General features: G+C 53.4%; 11 protein-coding genes across 11 annotated transcripts; 5 read left to right on the plus strand and 6 right to left on the minus strand.

The window, feature by feature from the left end:
* Positions 1-338: 338 nt before the first annotated feature.
* On the minus strand, positions 339-4,702 carry CC84DRAFT_1150965 (P-loop containing nucleoside triphosphate hydrolase protein; the record flags this gene model as incomplete). The annotated part of the gene is made up of 2 exons (XM_018176721.1): positions 339-1,921; positions 1,997-4,702. The coding sequence occupies 2 exons, from the start codon at positions 4,700-4,702 to the stop codon at positions 548-550; spliced, it is 4,080 nt and encodes a 1,359-aa protein (XP_018033208.1). The 3' UTR covers positions 339-547.
* Positions 4,703-5,073: 371 nt separating this feature from the next.
* On the plus strand, positions 5,074-6,601 carry CC84DRAFT_934946 (HIT-like protein). The gene is made up of 3 exons (XM_018187905.1): positions 5,074-5,394; positions 5,447-5,666; positions 5,727-6,601. Exons 1-3 carry the CDS (start codon positions 5,130-5,132, stop codon positions 6,295-6,297), a joined length of 1,056 nt encoding a protein of 351 aa, XP_018033209.1. The 5' UTR covers positions 5,074-5,129; the 3' UTR covers positions 6,298-6,601.
* CC84DRAFT_1124813 (uncharacterized protein) lies at positions 6,279-7,594 on the minus strand. Its single transcript, XM_018175700.1, has 3 exons — positions 7,461-7,594; positions 6,963-7,402; positions 6,279-6,904 (listed from the first exon to the last, which is right to left on the minus strand). Exons 1-3 carry the CDS (start codon positions 7,530-7,532, stop codon positions 6,592-6,594), a joined length of 825 nt encoding a protein of 274 aa, XP_018033210.1. The 5' UTR covers positions 7,533-7,594; the 3' UTR covers positions 6,279-6,591.
* Positions 7,595-7,725: 131 nt separating this feature from the next.
* Positions 7,726-10,085, plus strand: CC84DRAFT_1166653 (uncharacterized protein). Its single transcript, XM_018179014.1, has 6 exons — positions 7,726-8,333; positions 8,396-8,515; positions 8,575-8,920; positions 8,991-9,403; positions 9,460-9,692; positions 9,752-10,085. Exons 1-6 carry the CDS (start codon positions 8,133-8,135, stop codon positions 9,996-9,998), a joined length of 1,560 nt encoding a protein of 519 aa, XP_018033211.1. The 5' UTR covers positions 7,726-8,132; the 3' UTR covers positions 9,999-10,085.
* Positions 10,086-10,141: 56 nt separating this feature from the next.
* On the minus strand, positions 10,142-11,042 carry CC84DRAFT_1166654 (uncharacterized protein). The gene has a single exon (XM_018179015.1). It carries the CDS (start codon positions 10,936-10,938, stop codon positions 10,345-10,347), a length of 594 nt encoding a protein of 197 aa, XP_018033212.1. The 5' UTR covers positions 10,939-11,042; the 3' UTR covers positions 10,142-10,344.
* An 846-nt stretch (positions 11,043-11,888) lies between these two features.
* On the plus strand, positions 11,889-13,209 carry CC84DRAFT_1166655 (S-adenosyl-L-methionine-dependent methyltransferase). Its single transcript, XM_018179016.1, has one exon. The coding sequence runs from the start codon at positions 12,308-12,310 to the stop codon at positions 13,160-13,162; it is 855 nt and encodes a 284-aa protein (XP_018033213.1). The 5' UTR covers positions 11,889-12,307; the 3' UTR covers positions 13,163-13,209.
* Positions 13,210-13,255: 46 nt separating this feature from the next.
* On the minus strand, positions 13,256-14,973 carry CC84DRAFT_1166656 (uncharacterized protein). Its single transcript, XM_018179017.1, has one exon. The coding sequence runs from the start codon at positions 14,708-14,710 to the stop codon at positions 13,580-13,582; it is 1,131 nt and encodes a 376-aa protein (XP_018033214.1). The 5' UTR covers positions 14,711-14,973; the 3' UTR covers positions 13,256-13,579.
* Positions 14,974-15,527: 554 nt separating this feature from the next.
* Positions 15,528-17,377, minus strand: CC84DRAFT_1097729 (FAD-binding domain-containing protein; the record flags this gene model as incomplete). Its single annotated transcript, XM_018174729.1, has 2 exons — positions 15,528-15,600; positions 15,654-17,377. 2 exons carry the CDS (start codon positions 17,375-17,377, stop codon positions 15,528-15,530), a joined length of 1,797 nt encoding a protein of 598 aa, XP_018033215.1.
* Positions 17,378-19,143: 1,766 nt separating this feature from the next.
* CC84DRAFT_1059955 (uncharacterized protein) lies at positions 19,144-19,829 on the plus strand (the record flags this gene model as incomplete). The annotated part of the gene is made up of 2 exons (XM_018173575.2): positions 19,144-19,701; positions 19,752-19,829. Coding segments are annotated over 2 exons (636 nt in total), but the record flags the coding sequence as incomplete, so codon positions are not given.
* An 11-nt stretch (positions 19,830-19,840) lies between these two features.
* On the minus strand, positions 19,841-20,647 carry CC84DRAFT_934999 (uncharacterized protein). Its single transcript, XM_018187906.1, has one exon. It carries the CDS (start codon positions 20,592-20,594, stop codon positions 19,899-19,901), a length of 696 nt encoding a protein of 231 aa, XP_018033217.1. The 5' UTR covers positions 20,595-20,647; the 3' UTR covers positions 19,841-19,898.
* Positions 20,648-20,802: 155 nt separating this feature from the next.
* Positions 20,803-21,742, plus strand: CC84DRAFT_1096792 (phosphatidylinositol glycan class L; the record flags this gene model as incomplete). The annotated part of the gene is made up of 3 exons (XM_018174681.1): positions 20,803-21,019; positions 21,073-21,175; positions 21,223-21,742. The coding sequence occupies 3 exons, from the start codon at positions 20,803-20,805 to the stop codon at positions 21,740-21,742; spliced, it is 840 nt and encodes a 279-aa protein (XP_018033218.1).
* Between the last annotated feature and the right edge of the window lie 200 nt (positions 21,743-21,942).

Consider the following 21,942-nt stretch of genomic DNA (forward strand, 5'->3'; position numbering starts at 1 on the left):
TCGTCACAGGGCTCGCATGATTCGGATATACCGCAAGATGTGTGCGCACAAGCCCAAAACAAGAACTCGAGCTCGGAAGAGTGACTGTCAAGGCGAATATGATCCGTTGTGGCGTTAATGAATAGATTGGAAGCTTCGGACCGGACACAAGAACTCTTCCCGTGCTTATGGTCTCGTGTCGCTGAGCTAGATGAACATTTGCAAGCAGCAAAGCCTTGGATTATATGGTTATTGTTCAGAGACAGGCGAGACACGCTCCAATATTGGACCTTCTGGTGCGCTCCCTTGTCTCAATGGGGAAATTGACTAGCGAAAATCAGCTTCGCAACAGTTGTTGCCATGTTGACATTCATCCAAGTTGTTCTTGGACCTGAGCCTAATCAGCCTAAGTCTTGCGTATCGAGAGATAAAGTAGAGTGCGAAGAGGACTGCCATGCTGCTATGACTCCCGTCTAATCAACCATCTATGCCCAGTCCAGCTTTCCAATCGCTAAAGCCACAAGAAGACGCGCCAGAAATACGACAGCCTGCCAAGTCGCTATCGGGTCTAGTTATCCAACCCATCCCTCTCTACCAGTCCCCTAACAACATCTACAACATCGCGCTCTCTCTCCCCAAGCTCCCGCCCCGGCTCTTGAACCTTGCTTTCAAGAACCTTATCCAACATGCTCCTCAGCCGACTAACTAACACTCCAATTCTCGCCCACCCCCTCAGCCTAATCCAGTCATCCACCACAAGCCCCCGACCCAACGTGTCAACCCTGATATCACCCGCAAACATCAACAGACTATACGCATTGAACGGCGTAAGATCGCGTATGAAGATCTTGGTGGTAGCCATCTTAGTGAAGTACGCGATGAAGGAGGCATTTGACGGGAACGTCTGCGCAGAGAAGAGCGAGGACGAAGGATGCACAAAGATGCGTCCGTTCTCTTGGTTGAAGTACTTGATCTCGCGGGATGACGGATCGAGTTCGACTGCACCCGCTATACCCGCTGCGAACTTCTTCTCGGGCAGCTGGATGCGGGCGATCTGCGGGTTGAATGCACCGGCTATGAGGGCACGGATGAGTGCATCGTTGTGATTTTGCTTGTTGTACGAGCCTTGAGTTTGTGGGTTGGTGGAGGTGTAGCTTGTTGGGATGAACGAGATCTCTTTGAGCGAGGAGAGATATTGCGAGCGATTGGAAGCTATGTCGAAGAGGGTTTGTGGTGAGAGTGAATTAGCACTGCACCATGCGCGAAGGTCGCGTGTAGACGCTCCTTTGCTGCGAAAGGCGGACCATTGCTCATAGGCGCGTACATCGATGAGCAGGTCGCCTTGATTGTTGGAAAACGAAGATCGAATCCGCTCGAACTCGTTTCGTGTCTCCTCGTCTCGTTGGCGGGGAGAGAGAAACGGGCTTCTGGCCGTCAAGACCGAAGCAATGGTAAGAGCAGCTTCAAGACAGCCAAATGTCGCACCATAAACAAGCAGCTTTCCACATCGCAGATCCGCAGGGATCATGGACATATGTCGACCCAATGCAGTAAGTTGATTGTCCGTAATGGCACCCATCTGACCTAAAAGTCTGACAGCCCCTTCGACTGCGGTGCTTTCAGGGGGGGTCAGTGCCGAGGCAAGGAAACCCGAAACGTCCTGGACACCCATAGCTTTGATTGATAGACAGAGCTGCTCCAGAGGCACGCGCCTGATTTCGGGCTCAGGTCGCTCCATCATTTTGGCTTCAGCATTACGTGTATAGAGCTTATAGCACTCTCCAGCCCGGACACGACCAGCACGCCCACGTCGTTGTTTGCAAGCTGCACGAGAAGCCCACGTTTCGGCGAGTCGGACCATGTTGTTTTGGGGGTCAAAGCTGGTTTCCTTTACACGACCAGTGTCAATGACGGCGACGATGTCCTCGATAGTGATTGAAGTCTCCGCAACATTGGTGGCAGCGATAATCTTGCGTTTTCCAGGAGGCGCCGGGGGGAACACGCGTTTCTGTTCCACAGACATGAGAGAAGCATGTAGGGGAAGAGCGTGGAAATTGGAGAAGTTCCTCAGCGCTTGAAGGGTTCGGTCGATTTCCATGGTTCCAGGTAAGAATATCAGAATCCCACCGTCTTTTTCGCCGAGCTGCTGATCAATATAATGCACTGTCTCGGCGATGAGGTCGTAATTAATGCCGAAACCAACACTCATGAGGTTGCCGGAAAGTTGCTTGGCTCCAGTATCTTCTTCGAATCCAGCAGCTGCACCCGAAAAGCCCGTGGCATGCACGATGTCGTCCATGTACCAGTCCTGCACGGGAAATGTCCGGCCTTGTATTTCCACGCGTCCTACTGGGCCCACATCATGGAAATATCGCTCAAAGACCTCTGCATCAAGAGTAGCACTCATCAAGATGACCTTGAGGTCTTTACGACGTCTGAGGATATCGCGCAGGAGGACAAGGAGGAAGTCGGTGTCCAAACTACGCTCGTGGACCTCGTCGACGACGACATGGCTGACATCGGCAAGGGCGGCTACAACATCATCCGAACTGCCACCCGAAGTTTGCAGGCGCCGGAGAAGTACACCGGTGGTGACGAAAGTGATCCTCGTCACACCCGGCTTCTGCTTGGATTCTCCTCGAATAGTGTAACCGATCTCGTCCCCAACTTGTGAGCATCGCTCGTCCGCCACACGGTCCGCTAGACCAAGCGCAGAAATTCGGCGCGGCTGGGTACAAATGATGTTCGCTGCGCCCCCAAGCTTTCGCTGAATCAAGTCATCAAGGACGAACTGCACAGACTGCGTACTCTTTCCAGAACCTGTCTCACCGGATATGATGGTGACCTGGCTCTGATTTACAACCTTAACGATCTGTTCGCGAAGTCTCCACGCGGGCAAAGACTGGCGCGCAGCCATCATCTTTTGTTGCATTGGCGTCTCTTGTTTCGCTTCCCAATCGGCTAGTATCTTTTGGCTCTGGGGGCTTGCTGGTTTCCAATCGATAGGTCGGCGTGGTCTGCCTTTGCTTTTCGTATAGGCCTGCGGGTTCGAGGTCTGATGGTCCGCTGATAGACCAGCAGAGACGTCAGTGAGTCTCCCTGGGTTCTTGAAGATATCCCCTGCATTCTGTTGAAGCCAGTCAACGATGTCATATATCATCGGCATTCCGAGGAAGTTCTCTTCTGCGTGCAGCAGGGCCTTTCGGATAATGCTCAATCGGATATAGGCAGGAATAGCAGCCTCGAAAGTAATGATTGGCACTATCAGGGGATACGGTCCGTACGGTTGATGAACTTGAAGTATCAAACGCTTCCCCTGTTGCTTGATATCCAGCTCGATCCGGCACATGGTTGAAGAAGGACGCGAGAAGAGCTTGTCATATATTGCTTCCAGAGACGACATCTCCTCTTCCCACGAATCCATGCTCTGTTCTATTTCTGCGCTGTCCGTCACTGCGAGGTGCTCAAGATCTTGTGCAACTTCATCCTCGCTATCCAAAGGGCGAAGGAGGTGCTTTTGTAGAAGCGCCGCTGCTTTCCGTTCGTCTCCACCTTGGCTGTCATACGCCTCTTCACAGAGTTCTACCGCGTAGCCAGCGGCTGCGAGGCGCTTTATAGCTCCCTCGCGCTTTAAGTTTGCGCTTGCCATGCTGATTCCGGCGACGTAGCCTTCCGGGAGACTCCAAGACGGAAGATCGTCCTCAGGTACGTGTATCAGCAACCATTCAATGACCTCTTCGCGATTCTTGCAAATCTCTGCGGCCTCTTCAACATGACTTTGGCGAAATCCTAGATTTGTAACCTCTTCCACGACCTTTTTGCGAGCATTCTGATCCATGACGATACCATTTGGATTCCAGACCGCATCTCGTCGAATGAGCCGCTCGGCTTGCTTCCTTGTCCTCTTTCCAAGCTCGATTTTGGGCACGCGCTCCCAACCCTTCAAGATATTTCGACTAGGAGGTGCACCTTGCGCATTGGGTGTGGACATTCCCGGCGTGAGGTTGTGCGCTTTTGCCGCTTCAACGCGAGCCCTTTCCTTCTTTTCACGTTCTTTTGCTGCGACTTCCTTGGCCTTCTCCCGCTCCGCGTGCCCAAAAAATGGATCGGCCTCATACATCCACGCTTTGCCAATCATCTCATCTTGCTTTTTGAGGTCGGTGAGCTCCCCTTTCCAGAGATCCTTGTAAGTTGGTGGCAGCATCATATGCATGTTTTTTGCGCTTGCGACCCGAAAAAGGGTGTAAACAGCAGCAAAATTACGAGCTTCTACAGCTGAAGGCTGACGAGCCTTCTTGGCCAGTTCTAATGGTATATGAATCGGTGGTAGTGCAGTTGTCTCCCGGGTTTTTGGATGTGTTTTCGATATGACAACGTGTGCAGAGTAGACACCATCTTCATTTCGCATCCGATAGTCTGGCTTGTTCCACTTCTGCTTCTGGAAATACTCGGATAATATGTTCACGGGAAGCTTGCCGGTCCACGAGGCTCCGGCAATAAGTGTCCTGGTGTCTGGCTTTTTGGGAGCATCGGAAGGTTCTTCTGCGGTAGCTTTACCCTTGCCTTTGGCATCAGTCTTGCTGTTTTCCGCAGCAGCGCTTGGTGCATTGCCGCTTTTCTTCTTTTTCTTGCCTTTGCCGTCGTCGAAGATAATGAAACTCGTGTCCTCTTCAGGCGGGACAGACTTCTTCGGCCCGCGCGGGGCGTGAGGTTTGTTCGGCATATTTGCACAACTGAAATTGAATCTGAACGGATGTGAACTGCGGCTCTAACGTCTCCATAGAGGGAAGTCGTAAAGATGCAGTGCGGGAACAAAAGTTGCAGGCGTCAAAAATAATTTGTGTGAGACGGTTTGGCGCTGCTCGGAAGGGCGCAAACTGCTAGGATAAGGGCTCAATCACTTGGTCGCACCTGCAATCGCTTGGGGACGCGAATAAACAAGGGGGAAACTGGTTCAATCGCTCTTGTACTCATCTTGAAGCGAAAGCCCATTGCAGGGCCCGTCCACCCCTCGTACAATTCCAGGTTCCGACGCTTGGCGAGAACTTCGGAAGCTTGGACCAGAACGTTCCGAAGGCAACATCAACGTCATTTGCCGTTCGTCGCGATGCGCTCGTCCACAATCATTTTATGGTTGCACCACATGTTCTATGAGTATTAACTCATTATGTTCCTCTAGAAGACTAAAACCTGCACCCGAAACCGTCAAGACCCTATCGCGTCGCATTTCCAAGTTTCAGCGTCCACGCAGGCGTCCACCATACCACCACCCGAAGATGAACTCCAAAGATCTAATTATACGCGCAGACGATGCCTCCGATGAGGCCATCACTGCTGAGGAGATCACAGGGGACGCCGCACCACGGGTAGCTGCACACGGTGGCATGCCTACGACACAAGGACCAGGAAATGCCTGTAAGCTCAACCCTCTCAAACACTTCAACCGATACCTAAAGTAACGGTCTAGTTGCAGAGCTCATGTCCAAATCGAAACCACCCGCAAAGTCCGTCAACGAGACCAGGAACAAGGGCAAACCTTCGTCGCGACCTGCTTCCAGTTCCAAGAACTTCAATGGACGAGACGGGTTAGGCATATATGTACAGTATCCGGAGCGTAACCCCGAGGGAAGAGTAATTGAATACGACGATGAGTTCGTAGTAATACAGGATAGGTATCCAAAGGCAAGGTAGGACGTCTTGCATTACTCCACATGCCACTTCGGACCTACACTGACAGTCTCGTATAGCGTACACCTCCTTCTCCTGCCCCGCGACCCAAGCCTGACCCTCGAACATCCGCTCGTCACCCTCTCAAACAACCCCGCATTCCTCGCCAAACTCAAGCCCCGTGTCGAGCGTCTGAAACTCCTTGCAGCGCGCGAACTCCGCCGCAAATACGGTTTGTCCAGTGCGTCAGACGCACCCTACCAACGTGCCCTCGAAGACTTGATGAGCAGCCCAGACCCCCCATCTCCAGAGGAGCGCGACTCGCTCCTTCCACAAGGCCGCGACTGGTCTCGTGAGATAATGTCGGGTGTGCACACGCATCCATCTATGAACCACTTGCACATACACGTTCTTTCGCGCGACATGCATAGCCCATGGCTGAAGAAGAAGAATCACTATCTGAGCTTCAATTCGAGCTTTCTCGTAGGGCTGGATGAATTCCCGCTAAAGGACGGCAGTCCAAGGTTCCACCCAGGCGATTGGCTGAGCTGGGATATGAAATGCTGGAGATGTGAGAAGAATTTCCGGAACAAGTTCAGGGCACTGCAGGAGCACCTGGATGAGGAATTCGAGGAATGGAAGCAAGAGTGATGAGAGCTGTGTCACGCAACTAACTATCAATGGACTATTCATCTTTAGAGGCGATACCCGAGACAGCAAAGATTTGTCCATTCGTTTGCGTAATTGTACCATAAATGCTTTTGTGATATGCCATGACCTTCTAACCGCCGGGTCCATGCCATGCCGCACCGACCGTCTCTTACATATTCTTACAGAGTGTAACGCGCCCCCAGTGCAAAGAATACAGTTCTTCATAATATCCAAGATGGCTTCCACCCATCGTATACAACAGACACCTGGTCGACGTGCCATGCTTTTGGTCGTTTAGCTCTTAACCTTGGTTTTGGGGGTGCCGCTCCTGACGCGCTTGGCCTCGGGGCGCTGCAGGTGCTGGGCAGGGATCCAGCTCGCGTCGTAGGTCTTGGAACCGGTAGCAGCAACGGCGGGACCGTCGGCACCGACAACGGCAACCTGCTCGGACGGGTCGACCTTCTTGGAGCCACCAGAAGACTTCTTCGCGCGCTCTCCACCCTTGCCGCCGCGCTTCTGCTGAGGGAAAAGGGTTGTGATCCAGGTGTTGTAAATGAAGTAGACGGTGCCGGCAAAAGCGCCGAGAAGAACGAGGTACAAAAAGATGCTAAAGGCAGTCAGTGGCTGTTTCCAATGAGGGAGATTGCAATCGGAAAGCTGCATACATTTGCGGGTCAAAGATGCTGGTAGGCGCCTCAACGATGGAGACGGTCTCGTTGTAGGCGGAGATGGTGTAGAAAGCGTTCTTCTTGTCCTGGATCACGGCGACGAGCTGCAGGCGGACGTCCTGGGGGTGCATCTCGGTCGCGAAGCTGTAGGTCAGCGTCTGCTCCTCACCGCCGGGGATCTCCAATCCATAGCGCTGGCCGGTGAGGTTGCGCAGGATTTGCGTCTGGTCGCCCGCATCCTTGATCAAAGAGCCGCCGACAATCTGAACGGTGACGGCCTCGGGCTCCTGGTTGTCGATGGACAGGCGAGCCTGGGTCGCGTGCCCGTTGATCAGCTTGACACCGAAGATCTCAGACTGCGGGAAGCTGGCAGAGATGGAGACCTTCAGATTGGGCGTCTGGGGCTGCTCGCCGACGACTTCTTCGACGTTCTCGACCTGGGGTAACATGGGTTAACGGTTGATGTCATGCAGCGTCAAAAACACAGGGCCTCACCTCAATTGCTGCAAAAGCATTGAGCGCACACAGCGAGGATAGGAACAGCGTAGACAATTTCCAGGCGATCATGATGGCGGCGACAAGGATCAGACAAGGCGGCGGATGGGTGCAGGTGGGAGATGGGATGGAGCACTGAGGGGAGGCTGAACGTGGCCTTACACGCTGGGGTGGACCCGTGGAGCAGTGCAGCCTAAGCCGGAACGGGCTTCCCAGCAAACACCACCCGTGCCGGGCTCGCGCATCCCGGCCGTCTACCCTGTGACAGCGGGCGACCGCTCGTCTTCTGTATCACGGCGCCGCTGCGATGAGACAAAGAATAGCAGTCGTCGCAAATAGGCACCTCGTCGCGCAGCTGCCTGCTCCTGCCTGATTGGTGCGTTTGCGCCTGCTCGCCGTCGTGGCTGCCGTGCTCTATACGCCGCGGCGCGTGTTTGCATGGTTGCACCAACCGACATTTCCTCTTTCGACCAACTCAAGTACATCTGCGAAGCTTTCGCCTTCTTTTCCTTGGTCAACTGTCGCTGGCGTCTGTTCCTGTCATAAACTCTCCTTCACCCTCGCTTCCGCTTTCGACCGTGTGCCTCTCCGTGCCACTATTTTTCACACATTTTCTCCTGCCCGTTACTTTCCAAAACCCCGACATACAATCTTTCCAACCCTGTCTTTACTATGCCGCCCGCGTCTTATTACTCCAACGGCGCTTCGCCCGTACTACCCATTGGCACCCAAGTGCGCGCTCCTGCCCACCACGCCAACGGCAACGGTACCAACGGTCGCCTGGCTGGCAACATGTCTAACGAATCGGCGACTATGTGGGCACGTATTGAGGATATTCTCCAGCACGATCAACAAAAGCGGCAGCTGATCGAGGTAATTCCGGCTGGGAACTTGTCCACGCGTCCCATCACCTTACGTTGACTTGATAATCGTAGGAACTCATGACGCGCTACGAATACATGACGCAGGACTATCAGCGCCTTGCTAGCCAGCAGGGCGATGTACTTCAGGTCCAACAGCTGAAGCAAAACTTGGTCAGCTTGCAAGGAGCTCTGGTAGGCACATTTATTTGTCTGCGCCACACTCGCTCGTTTTACACGTTGACGCCACACAGGAGCGCAACCCATTTGTGCTGATCCTCATTGACGGCGACGGCATGATCTTTGAGAACGAGTTTCTTCAGAAGGGTTTGGCTGGTGGCAAGCAAGCTGCGGTCTCCCTATACAGCACAATTGCCACCTACATCGAGCGAGAAACCAGGACCATCCCGCCCACATCCCGCGTTCTCTGCCGCATATACGCAAACGTGAAGGGTCTTGCCGATGTTCTCGTACGCGCTGGCATCGTGAATAAAGCTGCGCAGTTTGAAGATTTCACCCGTGGTTTTACAAATGGAAGGACATTCTTCGACTTCATTGATGTAGGCCCTGGAAAAGACCGCGCGGACGACAAGATTATTGGTAAGTTTCGCTTTTGAATTTCCGTACCATAGAGCCTAGCTTGGAGTCAGATAGCTGACGGTCATGACAGAGACTTTGAAACTCTTCCTCGATGACTTCCACTGCCGACAAATTTTCTTCGGTTGCTCGCATGACAACGGCTTTGCTCGACCTCTCGAAGAGTACCTAGGAGACGACACCAAAATCTCCAAAGTGACACTTTTGGAAGGAGTGCCTTTCGAGAAGGAGCTTCTCGGGCTGCCATACAAGACCAAGAAGTTCGACGGTTTATTCCGGGAGACTAAGATTAATGTTCTAGCTACTCTAGTTGGACTGGCTTCACCAGCAGTCAAGAACTACAATGTGCTGAACGGACTACCGACTCGTTTGCCGCCGCCTCCAACCAGCTTTGATTCACCGCCTTCTCGACCAATGTCGTCGGGTGTACTTCATACGCCTTCAACTTTGATTCTAGACGAATCCGCGCCGGTCAATAAAGCCAAGGTACAGTGGATCCTGACTGAAGTCAGCGCACTTTCGTCGGCTCTAACTCTTTTTAGAATTGGGCTGCACTGGCTGCTGCACCTCCTCCACCTGTAACCACGCAGCCGGTAACCACGTACAAGCATATGAATCGCGAAGAAGTCATTGCTCGTAACCGCATCGGTCAGCGTGTCGATCCTCCATGCCGCGACTTTGATAAAGCCGAGGTTGATCGTATCAAGAAGATCAAGATGTGTAATGTGCACTTCCTTCGTAATGAGTGTCCCTTTGGGGGGAACTGCACTCACCTGTAAGCCAAGTCAGATCCCATTGTGGGCTGTGCCTGCAACTGACTCGATGTGCCTTCAGTCATAATTACCAGCCCACCGAGGCAGAGATAGCAACGCTTCGTCTCGTCGCGCGCATGGCGCCTTGCCAGAACGGAAGCGGTTGCCAAGATATCAAGTGTATTTATGGCCATCGCTGCCCGGCCCCACCGCCTAGGGCGAACCAGCTTAGGGGCGGTAAGAACTGCGTTTTTGGCGAGTCTTGCAAGTTCCCGATCAATCTCCATGATATTGATTGCAGTGTGGTTAAGACCCTCGTCATTCGTTAGTTGGACACGAAAAGCACAAAGGCGAGTTGAATGGCGAAGGCTATAAGTTGCCTCACGGTGCATGATGGAACAGAAGATACCCCGATAGCTTATCATGAACATTGAGGTTGATAATAGAATCTCAATTCTCCTTTTACTTCGTTCCTCTGTCTGCAGTAGTTTGATCCTCGCTTCTAATTGTGGAATTCAAAATCGTACAATTCCGAGACGAAGATCTTACTATGGTATCGTACCCCAGGGTAAGCTACGTGTAAGCTAGTTGTACTCAGACTTTTTCCTAGCGCCGTACATGTCGCCCTCTACATGAGCGGCTACGAATTGGCATTAACTCGGACTTTTTTTTTTCTTAATCCTTATCCTTCTCTCCACCGTCTTCATTCTGACCAGCTTTACCCTTCGCACCCTTCCCTTTACCATTCTTCTTCTTCTTTTTTGGAGCATCCTTAGAGATGCTTTCCAACGCTTCGTCTGCATCCTCATCGGCGGTCCTTTCGAGCTCGTGCTGCTCCGCGTGCTCAAGCCGGAAGACCCACCATGCCAGGCCTAACACGAGGGAGATGCTCGCAAGGGGAGTTACGAAGCCCTTGAAGACACCCCAGAGGGTGAGGGAGGCGGCGCTGCGTAGGAGGGGCGTTACGAGGATTTGGCGCTCGTGCTGGGGGATGGGGGAGTTAGTCTGGTGTTTGGCGATACCATGTTCTGGCATGGCAAGTGAATAATGACTCGAGATGCGACATACTTCAAGATCTGGATTCACGGAGTACAGTAGTAGTATCAAGACGAACAATATTAGAAGAAGAGACAGCACGGTCAGGACTTGGATGACGGCGAGCAGGATCGAGATGTCTTTCATCGTCCGTAGAACTTTGAACCCGGCGCCGACGAGCGGCGTGACTTGCTCGAAGGCGGCATTGATCTCACGCGAATAAGGTATGCCCATCTTGGTCTGCTCAAGTGGTGATGCAGTGGGAGGAGAAGTAATGTAAGATTGGCCACAAGCCTGCCGGATTATAAAGGAATATGGTGGAAACTGTTGTACAGACCATGAAGATATGTAAAGCATGTATCGTGGTGGGGTGAAAGATGCGATACGTAGATGTATGCTGACGTCATAAGCTCGAGCTAGAGTGAATTCTAGGCATGCGCTTGTCTTCAGACTGGAAAAGCACGCAGGTCACCCTCACATTTGTCGTCTGGACCTTCACGCATCTTTCGCACTCGTTGCACTCAGATATACAGAATGAGGTGCGTTTAGCAAATCATTCAAATGAGGGCATACTACTAGGCAATGGCTGCAAAGACTATCACAGTGTGGGAACGAATGCAGAGTACATGGCTATGTACCGGACGTGGGAGACAAGAGCGATTGACTACTTGCCACATGCTCAGGCCTACTATCGCGATACTCTCACGAGCCAGCCCCTTTCATGTTCGAGCTTGCCTTCCATACATCAAACCAGACAGAAGATCCATGGTCTCAAGCTACACCACCATTCTTAGACCCAGCGGCTATGCACGTCCGGAACGAGCCAGCAACCGTGCTCGGGTGTGTCTCATAGGTTTATATATGCAACTCCACTTGTCCGTCAGATTGCGTCAACACTTCACGATTTGTGATTTCAACGGGCGCTTTGGAGTTTGAGTCGCTACCGAATGACTCAAAGTTCTTTGGCCCCTTGAGAAAGATCGAGCAGCAATCACGGGGTACAGACTCGCCATGATGAAAGTCTAGGTATATACCTATTCTATGTCTGGATTTGGCTTATGCTCGAGAAACGATGTTTTCGATTACCTAATGTCTTACTATGCTCAGGCTCGGTCTAGAGCAAAAGCAGGGCTCAATTGTACTGCACAGTAGGCCGGCTCACTCGCGCGAGATCCAGCGCGGAGATGGCGTAGGAGCACTCGGAGATGTTTTTGAGGCACGGGCGACGCCCGCCCCCACACTCGGCGGTGTCGGCCTGTGAGGCTCTTCAAGCAACCTAGGGATTGTGCCAGGTTCGGGACGGCGCTACAGCGCCGAAAAGCCGCGCCGATGTTGCGTAAGAGCCGGGTCGTTTTCCTTCAGAACCTACAATGCCAACGGTTGTGGCTATGCTACTCTCTTTTCGTTCCTTTACGCCCTTCAGCACGCTAAGAACCCCACCCATGGGCTGAGGTATAAGATGCCGGGGGTTGACCGTGCCACAGAGCACCATAAGCATCCAAATCCTCATTCACGTTCGGGCAGCTGGATACAGCAATCGGCCTATCTCACAGATTCAATCATCGCACTCACCTCTGTTTGAAACGTCTCAAATCAACACAAGATGTCCCACGCACTCTCACAAAAGGCGCTCCCCAAACAAGCCGAAGCCCTTCTAAGCGGTCGAGCAAAAGTCACAACCTACGAATCCACCGGCGGCAAGACAACCGCCAAGTTCGCACAGCACAACCTCTCCCTCATCCCGCCGATCCCCGCCGGCTCCATCATCCACGACAATTGCACTGGCTCGGGCACCGTCTCGCGGCTCATCCTCCAACAGCAGCCCGACGTCAAAATCTATGCCACAGATATCGACCAGCCCTTCCTAGACGTGCTCTCCGAAGACGCCGCACGGAATTCTTGGCCCGTCGAGGCCTCCAACCAGCGCTCGGAGAAAACGAATTTCGCCGACGCGTTCTTCGACTACGACATCACCAACATCGGTGTCATCTTCTGGACAGGCGGAGGCGCGGATGGCGTAAAAGAAGTCTATAGGACGCTCAAGCCCGGTGGGACCGCGCTGATCAACTGTTGGCAGTCCATCACATGGATGCTGCCCATTTTCCTGGTGCACAAGCAGTTCCGCGGAGATGCGGCGTTCCCTGCGCCGCCGGTCAACTGGACGGATGGACAGCAGCTTCGGAGAGTTATCTTGGAGGCGGGCTTTACGGAGGAGAAGCTGAGGCTAGAGCGTCAGGAGGTGCAGAGTGTGGTCCCCGCAGGCGAATTCAGAGAGTGGGTGGAGAAGACGTGGGCATACCTTGCGGGGATTGGCGGGTGGCACGAGGTGGATGCGGAGAAGTGGGATGAGGAGGTTGATCGCTTGGCGGAGGTGCTCAAGCAGCAGCCTGGGACGACAGTCGAGGGCGGAAATGTTAGTATGAAGGCGAGTCAGTGGATTGCAGTCGTGGAAAAATAGACGTCGGCCATGAGCAGACTCGGTTAATGAACAGATATGAACCTTGGTATCAGTGCTTGCACTGTGTGTCAAACATACACCCATGACTTAGCACGCGCCACCTAGCATCGAAGGACTAGGATTCGAAAGACAGAGAACCGGGTATATTCTTCGCCCATCCCATCGACCGAATGTACATCGAAGGTTGCCAGCACGTCCCGTGCGCGTCATGTTTGATATGGTATACAAGAAACGAAGCCTATCCAGATGCAGGCATTCCAGACAAGAACCGGGAACATGCTTCCTCTGCAGAATCCCTTGAACCGTCCCACAAACCGTGACCACAAGAAATTCTCCTTAAACAACCCCGAGGCGGATCGCAAACTAATAACAGGAACAGCTCATTTTGACGGCGAAATCAGAGAAAGTAGGTCCCTCCTAGGTCGCGGCACAGAGCTCGAACGCAATCCCCTCCTGCCTGGTGGCACATGACGTGACAGGAGATCCAGCTTTCACCCTCCAATCGTCGTTTTTGTATTCTCCACTGACGATGATGCCGAACTCAGGGACAGTGTACGTACTGCCGTCACAGTATTCACCCGCACCGCACACGAAGACCTGGCAACCCTGCTTTCCCGGAACGCATTGAACGCCGCCCTCCCAGCCTGGGCAGCCGGATAGATCCGTTGTGTTGGGTCTCATGCAGTCCAGGAAGCTAATATCGTACCAGACCGAGTTCTCCATGCCGGGCTCGATGCTCAGGCCGACTTCGAATTGGATGGGCTTTGCAGGAGCATCTGCCTTGGTGACTTTGTAGACAACGGTGCCTTGTTCGGCGGGACAGGATCGGAGAGGCTCACTCCAGGTTTGTCCGGCTGGGATGATTTGATGTTGTGCGCCCTTACCGCAGCCCATAGAGTCGACATAGACCTCGTAGTTGCACGAGTTCTTGATAGAGCCATGGTTTGGTGTTGTCGTGAGCTGGTGGAAGTTGTCGGGAGCTTTGCAAAGCGCTGCGGCAAGCGTCGGCAAAGCGTTATAGCTGGCAACACTTGGGTCTCTATCGGCGCCAACAGGCATAGGAGGGATTGGCTGACCTGCAGCTTGAGCTTGAATCTCGACTTGTGGGCACAAGAGCGAAGAGTCGGCGGTCGGCTGCGGCTTGCTGGCGCTCGTGAAAGTGACTCCATTGGCCGCCGGCGCTGACGGAAGCGGTGCGGGCGCGTCATAAGTAGTGCTCGAAGGTGAGGGCGGCGAAGGCGGCGGGGCGACAGGTGACGATGCCAGAACCCAAGATGAGGGTAACGCAGGCGGCGCAACCACAGGTGACGAAGCAAGAGCCGAAGATGAGGGTGGTGCAGGCGGCACAACCACAGGTGATGAAGCAAGAACCGAAGAAGAGCTGAGCGCGACGCTAGAAGTTCCTGGAGTCGCAGAGGCACACTCGCCGGGAGCGCAAGTTGCGGTCACATAAACTGTCTCCGTGACCATAATAGCGCATGTACTTGCCGCTGCGCGCAGCGCCAGCGCATGGATGATGAAGAGCCCACTCAGAAGTTTGATCGCCATGTTGTCGTTTGGCGCTTCAAATGAGTGACTATGGTTAGGAAACGAGGGTTGAAGGTAGAATGCGGGCAGTGGGAAAGTCGCAAATTGAGGGACAGGAATAGATGTATATACCTTTGACGCACCGATCCTCGGTAGCGTGCTGTGCCACAGGGGTAGGTTGCGACACACAGTGGTCAAAGCGGAGATTATCGCGAATGGCGACGACGGCGTCGAGGGAACGTGGTCGCCTTACGTTGGTTAACTTCGTGTTTGGTCGTGCGAGCGTTGGTGTTGAGGATCAGGAGGTTGCGTTGCCACGAAGGTAACTTTGTGACACAATCTCCTCCATTCACTAGCCCTCGCTCTCCATCTTGAACTATTCGTAGGCACCACGGCAAACGTGCGATTCACCGCTGGTCGTTGGCCCGTCCTCCCGTGCAATCTCCCGTGCGGGGCTCTGATAGGTCAGATCCGATCGACTAGGGCGACCATTGCTTTATGGGTAACATATTGAGTAGCGCATGGTATCCTGAGCACACATGAGTCTGTAGGTATCCGAACGATTGTACGTTCGAGGCCTGGTTGGACGTGTTCGTTCAAGAGGAAAGCAATATCTTGAGAACAAGGCTTCTTTGTGTAATGCACCCACAAAAGATCACAGAAATGAGCACAATGGCGGACGAACGGAGTCCTTCGTGCGACAACCTGCAACAAGGCAGTTACCATGAATGCGTGACGAAAAGAAATGCGTAGATAATCAAAGAGCAGAAATCGGTAAATGTACAGCAACCGTCGTCAAACGAGATCACTACTACAATAATTAGCCGTTATCAGCTCCTTATTCGACTGGTCCAAGGGGTATAGTAGGGATAGGATGCCTCAAGCTTTGGGAGTAGCACGAATAAGTAGGACTACACCATGTTAGAGACCTTCATGACATGTAACCGGATCCTGGTAGGCTTACTCGTCGTATCCAGACCAACCAATACACTTCCAGCAGTTGAACAGACCAGTCGGGTCAAATTTCCTCTTCACTTCCAGCAATCGATCGTAATTGCTGCCAAAGAATGTCTGCCGCCAATTCTCCTCTGTCCAATCGCCCTCGTTCATGTAGCATCCTCCTCCCGGTGTCAGGGCCTTGAATGGTTCGATAGACGCAGAAATTGTATGGCGTATCTGACGTCGTACTGCTTCTGGTGTTGCACTCGTCCAGATGCCTCCCATGATGACCTCCCACATTGCCTCGCGGAATGCAGGATTGACACCTGTCTTACTATTATCGGGTTGATTCAACGGCCCGGTGGCGTAAAGCTGTGCAGACCCGCCACCTTTGTTTGTAAGGGAAAATTGCATTGCCGTCACAACGGCATCCACAACCTTCTCAATCTCCTCGGGCTCGGAGAAGAGCCTCTTCGGCAAGAAGCGGCCTGACTCGGAAATTCCTACGCCCACCGGACCGTTGCGAGCGATTGCGGGATTTTGCGTGAATGCGTACCACTCAGAGAATTTGGAGAATGTGTAATATGTATTCTCGGTGATGTTAAGACCAGAATAGTTGGTAAGAAACTCGCGCCAAGATTGTGTTATCGTTCTGATAAGCTCCGTATCATCAGAAGGGAGGATCTGTAAAGAAATCATGTGATCTGGCAGAATAAAGTTGTAGCCTGCAACACCCTGCGAAGCGAATGATGCTTGGTTCGAGGCCAGAGCTCGAATTACGCCGCGGTGCACAGCGGACTCCGTAATGTCGAGCTGACCGTCTGGCAAAGGGAAGCTTGCTTGGAAGCTATATACATTCAGCGGCACGGCTGGGTGAAGCTGGAACTTGTAAGACGTCAATACGGCAAAGGTCCCCCCACCGCCCCCTCGCATTGCATAGAAGAGGTCGGGGTCACTGCATGCGTTGATCGTTCGTGCCTGGCCATCGGCGGTGACCACATCGAACTCGATCGCATTATCGACCATCAGTCCAAACTTTGGACCAAGCGGTCCATGCCCACCTCCTTGTCCAAACCCTCCAGCAATACCAACAGAACCAGTAGCACCGACAGTGACAAGCATGCCGAGCGGCTCGAAAAATTCCCATGCCTCTTGTGCGGACACGCCAGCCCCGATCTCGCCGACATTCTCGACGGAGCTCTCGCAGCCTCTTGGCCGGAACGTCTTGTGATATTGGGCATTCTTCATGTTCCGGGTCCATATTGCCAACGAATTGGCCGCATTACTGCGGCCAAAGTAGTCGTGGCCCGAATTTTTGATCGACAGGCGGATACCATGGGCTCGAACGAAGTTCAATGTCTTCTGGATATCATCACTCTTATGAGCTTCTACGTGGTATGTCGAAAGGCGCCCAAGCGAGCAGACACCGTTCAGAGGCGCGGAAGGCGACAAGGAGTTGAGCATGCAGCTCGACTGGCCGCACGTTTCCCAGTCAAGGAATTCCATGGTACCATACTGAGACGCTCTCGCAGAACTGTTCATGTAATTGGCCACAACATGTTGACACTCGCTGGAGCCAGTGTAGCACGGGTTTGCCCAAGGAACCGTGAGCTTGAGGTTTCCATGGATCGTTCTGTTGAAGGTAGCCCATTGACTCGTCGTTGGCCAACAAGGTTGTGATGGTAGGCATGTATAGTTAAACTGTGGAGGTATGCTCTCTGCGGTTGACTCGCTCAAATGGTCGTTCATCGTCGATAATGGTAGCCTCGTCCGGTGAAAGTAGAATCCGATCAAGGAACAGCTGACGAGAAATAGGCATATGGAGAACCGCTGGAGCCGTCGCTTACTGTCTATGCCCGTTTGTTGTCTATCCCCTCGCAGTATCAGGTCCGGTTCCATCTTCAACAACGTCTGCCTCTCGTCCGAATCCATTGGTAAAAGGTATGATCGCGTCTGCGCTGGGAACGATCGAACACTAGAACAGGTACGGGAAGAAACAGCGCGGTCCGTAACAGCGATCAAGACTGATTTGGGGAGACATAACTATGTCCACGGAGCTGGCGCAGTCCATCATACCTCTGTGCCAATTTTGGACAATGGCTCATCGATCCTCAGCCCCAACACTATCATCAGAACGGCACCGGACCAATTAGAGGCGCCATGCGCCCAAAAACCCGACACAAGCACCCAAGGACGGCGTGAGACTCAAAGCGCCTGTGTCAGGCAGACCTTGTTGTGTGGATATAGAGCTGAGTATGCATCGTATTGGTGATGTCACGGAATTTTTCGGGCATTGGGGTGCCGTGCGATGGTGGCATGGCGGTTCTTGACTTGCCATGCAGTCTTCAGGACTAATGCGCAACCGTGAACAGGAGGGGGCACTTAGCGTTGACCTCGGGATGCACCAGGCTGCGCCACGCCTGGCATTGAGGGCCCGTTAGCCAGATATATCTCCAGTGCAGCCGTTCGATGCGATCGGGCCATTAGCACTGTGATCAGAGATCTCGTATTCCCGGTAAGCGCGCATGCGAGAGCAGCCGTGAACGATCGCGACGCGCCGGCCACCGTGCTCTAATGGATTGTTCAAGCTCTTCTAAGATTTTTGCTGATGTGTGTGGTGGGGAAGGGAGAGATCCAGGGTCGACAACGAGGGTGCATGTGTCATTATCGTCTGAAGTCGTGTCGGTACCACCTCCGACCTCCTACCAATCGCAAGTCTACCCACGCTGTTGCAGCTACATCCAGGTCTTCACAATCGCATCAATACCGTCTAGAATGCCCCGAAGGCGTTCGCTTGGTGACGCTTTCTCCTGTATACAGGGTTGCCTAGATTTCCCTTCGACGCCAGAAACACAAGGGTAATGGTATGCAAAATTCCAAGGCACCGTCAAGGTCTCGTACAATGGAACAAGGATATATCCTCGACTATCTGCTGAAGCCATATTGTCTGTGATTACATAACCACGATCTGCTCTAGCTCGTAGCGATGCTCACAACGCCCGAGGGATGGGTAAGAACTGGCGCAGAGGGCGTATGCGAAACAGAGTCCGTACTATGTGCTTACTCAGGAAAATCACTTTGAGCATCAACGCCAGTGACTTCAGTTTGTAATTGAGTGGGTATACTGCTGACGGTTCAGGCAAGGATGCTTGTATCAATAAGCAACACCATAATCTTATAATCGCGAGTCGTGCGACGTAAAGACGGCAAACTACAGCGGACTGAATTTGGTGAATAACCTCGCTGTATTGTAATTGTGATTAGCGCTTCGCATGCGTTCTTAAATGTGGTCAACGGGAAAACTCGTTCGTAAAGGCGTCCGAGGCCACATCCGCCAAGATCAGTTTGCACCACTCAACATTCGACCTAACTACGCACCACCTTGGCTATCTCGGCGAACACTCGATATCCGCTGGTGTCGTACCATGGCCATACAGGCGCCTTCGTCCAACTTCCAAGACCTCCTTACGGCGACCCAAACCCGTTTTAAAGCCACCGCAGGAAACCTTCACCCGGAGTCATGGTGGATCCTCGCGCTCTCAGCTGTGTGTGCCAGCGGCAAGCCGAGCCTCGCAGCTGATGTATACTCGTATCTCATCTCGCTCCCACACCATAAGACGCCCAATCAGCGTCAAAAACTTATGCGTAAGGTCCGGGAAGCATTGGTAAAAATGGTCCCCATCATTGGCGTAGCTCGGCCTTTGGAGGCGATCATGTGTATAGATGCCGTGACTCGTCCCGAAGATAAAGACAGCAGCTTCTCCCGCGAGCACTGGACAAATGACAAAGCGAACCACGAACGCGGCACGAGGTGGCTCCGGCAACTCTATTCTGATAACCTGGACCCTATCAAAGACATATTCAAGACGCAGAGAGATTTCGGGTGGATCTCCGAGGAGATCACATACGGTCTGTATCTCTCGGATCACCGCATTTTGGATGGCGTGGAGACGGAGCTGGTCGTGCTGAGCGGTATGATTGCGCAGAATTTGCCGCGAATGACGGCTTGGCATCTGAGGGCCTGTAGAAGGATGGGGTTGACACCAGAGGAGTGTGAGGTAATTCAGAGCTGCGTGAGTAGTCGAAGCTACCTGGCAGGCAATAGTGCTGACTTAGCGTGCAGGCTGAGCGAATTGTTGAATTTGCGGGCGTGACATTGGAACCGCTGCCCAGAGTGAAGAACATTGAGCATGAGGTTTGATTGGAAACTGTCGGGTATGGTCTCGGCCGGGCTGAAGGCATGTGACAGAGGCTGGTCCAGGAGAACTCTTTAGAAGAAAGTGAATTCGTTCCACCACGAGTAGCCCAGCACAGCCAAAGCGCTGAGAGCAGAGTATTGGACATCCATCTCGATAGTGCTCCACACCCACAGTGTAGCAACTGGGGGTGCCGTCTTCATGACGAAGAAGTAGCCATGCTTGTTCCCCGAGCGTACGAGATAGGAGCCCGCCGTTATGGCGCCGGCGAAGAAGGCGAGGTTGCGGAGGAGCGGGAAGCGGTTCGAAATGTCGACGTGGGCCAGGTAGACGAGAAGGAAGAAGATGGGCAGGGCGGTCCCTGCGCGCTGGAATATCTCACTCCAGATGACGTCCTCGCGGTACTGGCTGTAGACGAGGATGTCGACGGTCAGGTGCATGACGGCCATGGTCACCGAGTACAGGACGCCCACGGCCAGCGGGCCCAGCGGCTCCTCGTCATTGAACGGGCGCTCGCCATCGGGCGTGTTGTCCTTGTTGATGTCCCACCGCGGCTTCCTGCCATTGGCAATGTCCAGCTCGCGCTGGCGCTCCTCGGCGAGCTCGAACAGCGTCTTCCCCTTCGGCCCGGAGCGGTCGGGGTGCTGGAGGATCATGTTGATGCCCTCTTCGTCGATCTCGTTGGACGCCTGGAACGCCGACCCCGTGGTCGTCGCACCGCCAGTTGCCCCCTTCCCGGCTGCACGCCGCTCTTTGCGGTTGCCCCCCATGGCGCTGGCTGTGGACGAGTGAGGGCCGTCGCGTAGTGTGGGGAGAACGTGTAGGAAGGCGCGGCTCTGCGGCTGCAGGTTTGGGTCCGGGTCAAAGCTCCTGGGCGCATCATCGCTCCGCTGCCACCCCAAAGTCACCAGCAACCCCGTACAGCCGAAGCTGCTTACACTCCTGCGTCAACGAGGCCCTCTGGACCGTGTTGCCAGCATGGATTGGCTTTCTTGGGCCGTTGTGCCCATCTTCGTCTTCGGCATGTGGCTCTACACCTCGCAGCTCGCCAGGTCGTTTCCGACGCTGCAGGGCAAACGGATACTGCTCCTCATAGCCCATCCAGATGATGAAGCCATGTTCTTTGCGCCTACTCTGCTGGCATTGACGCGTCCAGAGCTTGGGAATCACGTGAAGATACTGTGTCTCAGCAGTGGTATGATCGATCCTTCGCTCCACCATGTCTTACAACTAACAACACGTTCGTAGGCGATGCTGATGGGCTGGGTGAAACCAGAAAGAAGGAGCTTGTCAAAAGCGGATTGCAGCTTGGACTGCGCTCAGCAGACGACATACTTGTTATAGAGGACTCGTGTGTCGCTCCTCGCTGCTTACCTCTACTTTGCTAACGCTGTACAGCAACTTTCCAGACTCAATGGCCGTAACATGGCATCCACGCTTGATCTCGAATCTCTTGACCGCAACTTTTGCGCCCAAGATGGCCTCTGTATCTTCAAAGCAAGCTCCACAAGCCAGCATTGACGCTATCATCACATTTGATGCTCATGGTATCTCCTCGCATCCTAACCACGTATCCTTGTACAATGGCGCGCACGCGTTCTTGAAAGCGCTCATGCACCGTCACAGTGGCTGGGACTGCCCAATCAAGCTCTACACGTTGACCACTACATCCATTCTGCGTAAATATCTTTCCATACTGGATGCTCCTGCCACTATGGTTGGCGCTGTTGTACGGAAAAAGGAGCTCGGTGGCTTTCCGACCCCTCTCGTGTTCGCTAGCTCACCGGTCGGATACAGAACGGCACAGAAAGCTATGACTACTGCACATGAGAGCCAAATGAGATGGTTCCGATGGGGTTGGATCACCGTCTCTCGATACATGGTGTTGAACGATCTGAAGAAGGAGAAAACACTATAGTGTCGGTGCCTGGTCGCCATCTGTCGCATTCATGATCGGTCGGCCGGATTCCGAAGGTGTCAGCGAGGTCACAAGATACTAAAGACGCAGTTGTCGTCTACCTTGCATTGAAGCGGAACTACTCGCACAGAGGTACGGTCTACGCCCGTGGCGCAGAAGGAAGCGCCGGCTCCTGTTGAGGAGCACAAAGGACGACTGTA

This window comes from Paraphaeosphaeria sporulosa (genome assembly GCF_001642045.1).
Source record: "Paraphaeosphaeria sporulosa strain AP3s5-JAC2a unplaced genomic scaffold CC84scaffold_8, whole genome shotgun sequence".
Lineage (NCBI taxonomy): Eukaryota > Fungi > Ascomycota > Dothideomycetes > Pleosporales > Didymosphaeriaceae > Paraphaeosphaeria > Paraphaeosphaeria sporulosa.

Bases quoted from the DNA above. Each gene is read 5' to 3' on its own strand.
- CC84DRAFT_934999 (XM_018187906.1), bottom strand. From the start codon at position 20,594: ATGGGGGGCAACCGCAAAGAGCGGCGTGCAGCCGGGAAGGGGGCAACT.
- CC84DRAFT_1166656 (XM_018179017.1), bottom strand. From the start codon at position 14,710: ATGGCGATCAAACTTCTGAGTGGGCTCTTCATCATCCATGCGCTGGCG.
- CC84DRAFT_1166654 (XM_018179015.1), bottom strand. From the start codon at position 10,938: ATGGGCATACCTTATTCGCGTGAGATCAATGCCGCCTTCGAGCAAGTC.
- CC84DRAFT_1166655 (XM_018179016.1), top strand. From the start codon at position 12,308: ATGTCCCACGCACTCTCACAAAAGGCGCTCCCCAAACAAGCCGAAGCC.
- CC84DRAFT_934946 (XM_018187905.1), top strand. From the start codon at position 5,130: ATGAGTATTAACTCATTATGTTCCTCTAGAAGACTAAAACCTGCACCC. The intron at 5,395-5,446 runs GTAAGCTCAACC...GTAACGGTCTAG, and splicing joins ACAAGGACCAGGAAATGCCT to TTGCAGAGCTCATGTCCAAA. The intron at 5,667-5,726 runs GTAGGACGTCTT...AGTCTCGTATAG, and splicing joins GATAGGTATCCAAAGGCAAG to CGTACACCTCCTTCTCCTGC.
- CC84DRAFT_1166653 (XM_018179014.1), top strand. From the start codon at position 8,133: ATGCCGCCCGCGTCTTATTACTCCAACGGCGCTTCGCCCGTACTACCC. The intron at 8,334-8,395 runs GTAATTCCGGCT...TGATAATCGTAG, and splicing joins AAAAGCGGCAGCTGATCGAG to GAACTCATGACGCGCTACGA. The intron at 8,921-8,990 runs GTAAGTTTCGCT...CGGTCATGACAG, and splicing joins CGCGGACGACAAGATTATTG to AGACTTTGAAACTCTTCCTC.
- CC84DRAFT_1124813 (XM_018175700.1), bottom strand. From the start codon at position 7,532: ATGATCGCCTGGAAATTGTCTACGCTGTTCCTATCCTCGCTGTGTGCG. The intron at 7,403-7,460 runs GTGAGGCCCTGT...ATGTTACCCCAG, and splicing joins ATGCTTTTGCAGCAATTGAG to GTCGAGAACGTCGAAGAAGT. The intron at 6,905-6,962 runs GTATGCAGCTTT...GACTGCCTTTAG, and splicing joins AGCATCTTTGACCCGCAAAT to CATCTTTTTGTACCTCGTTC.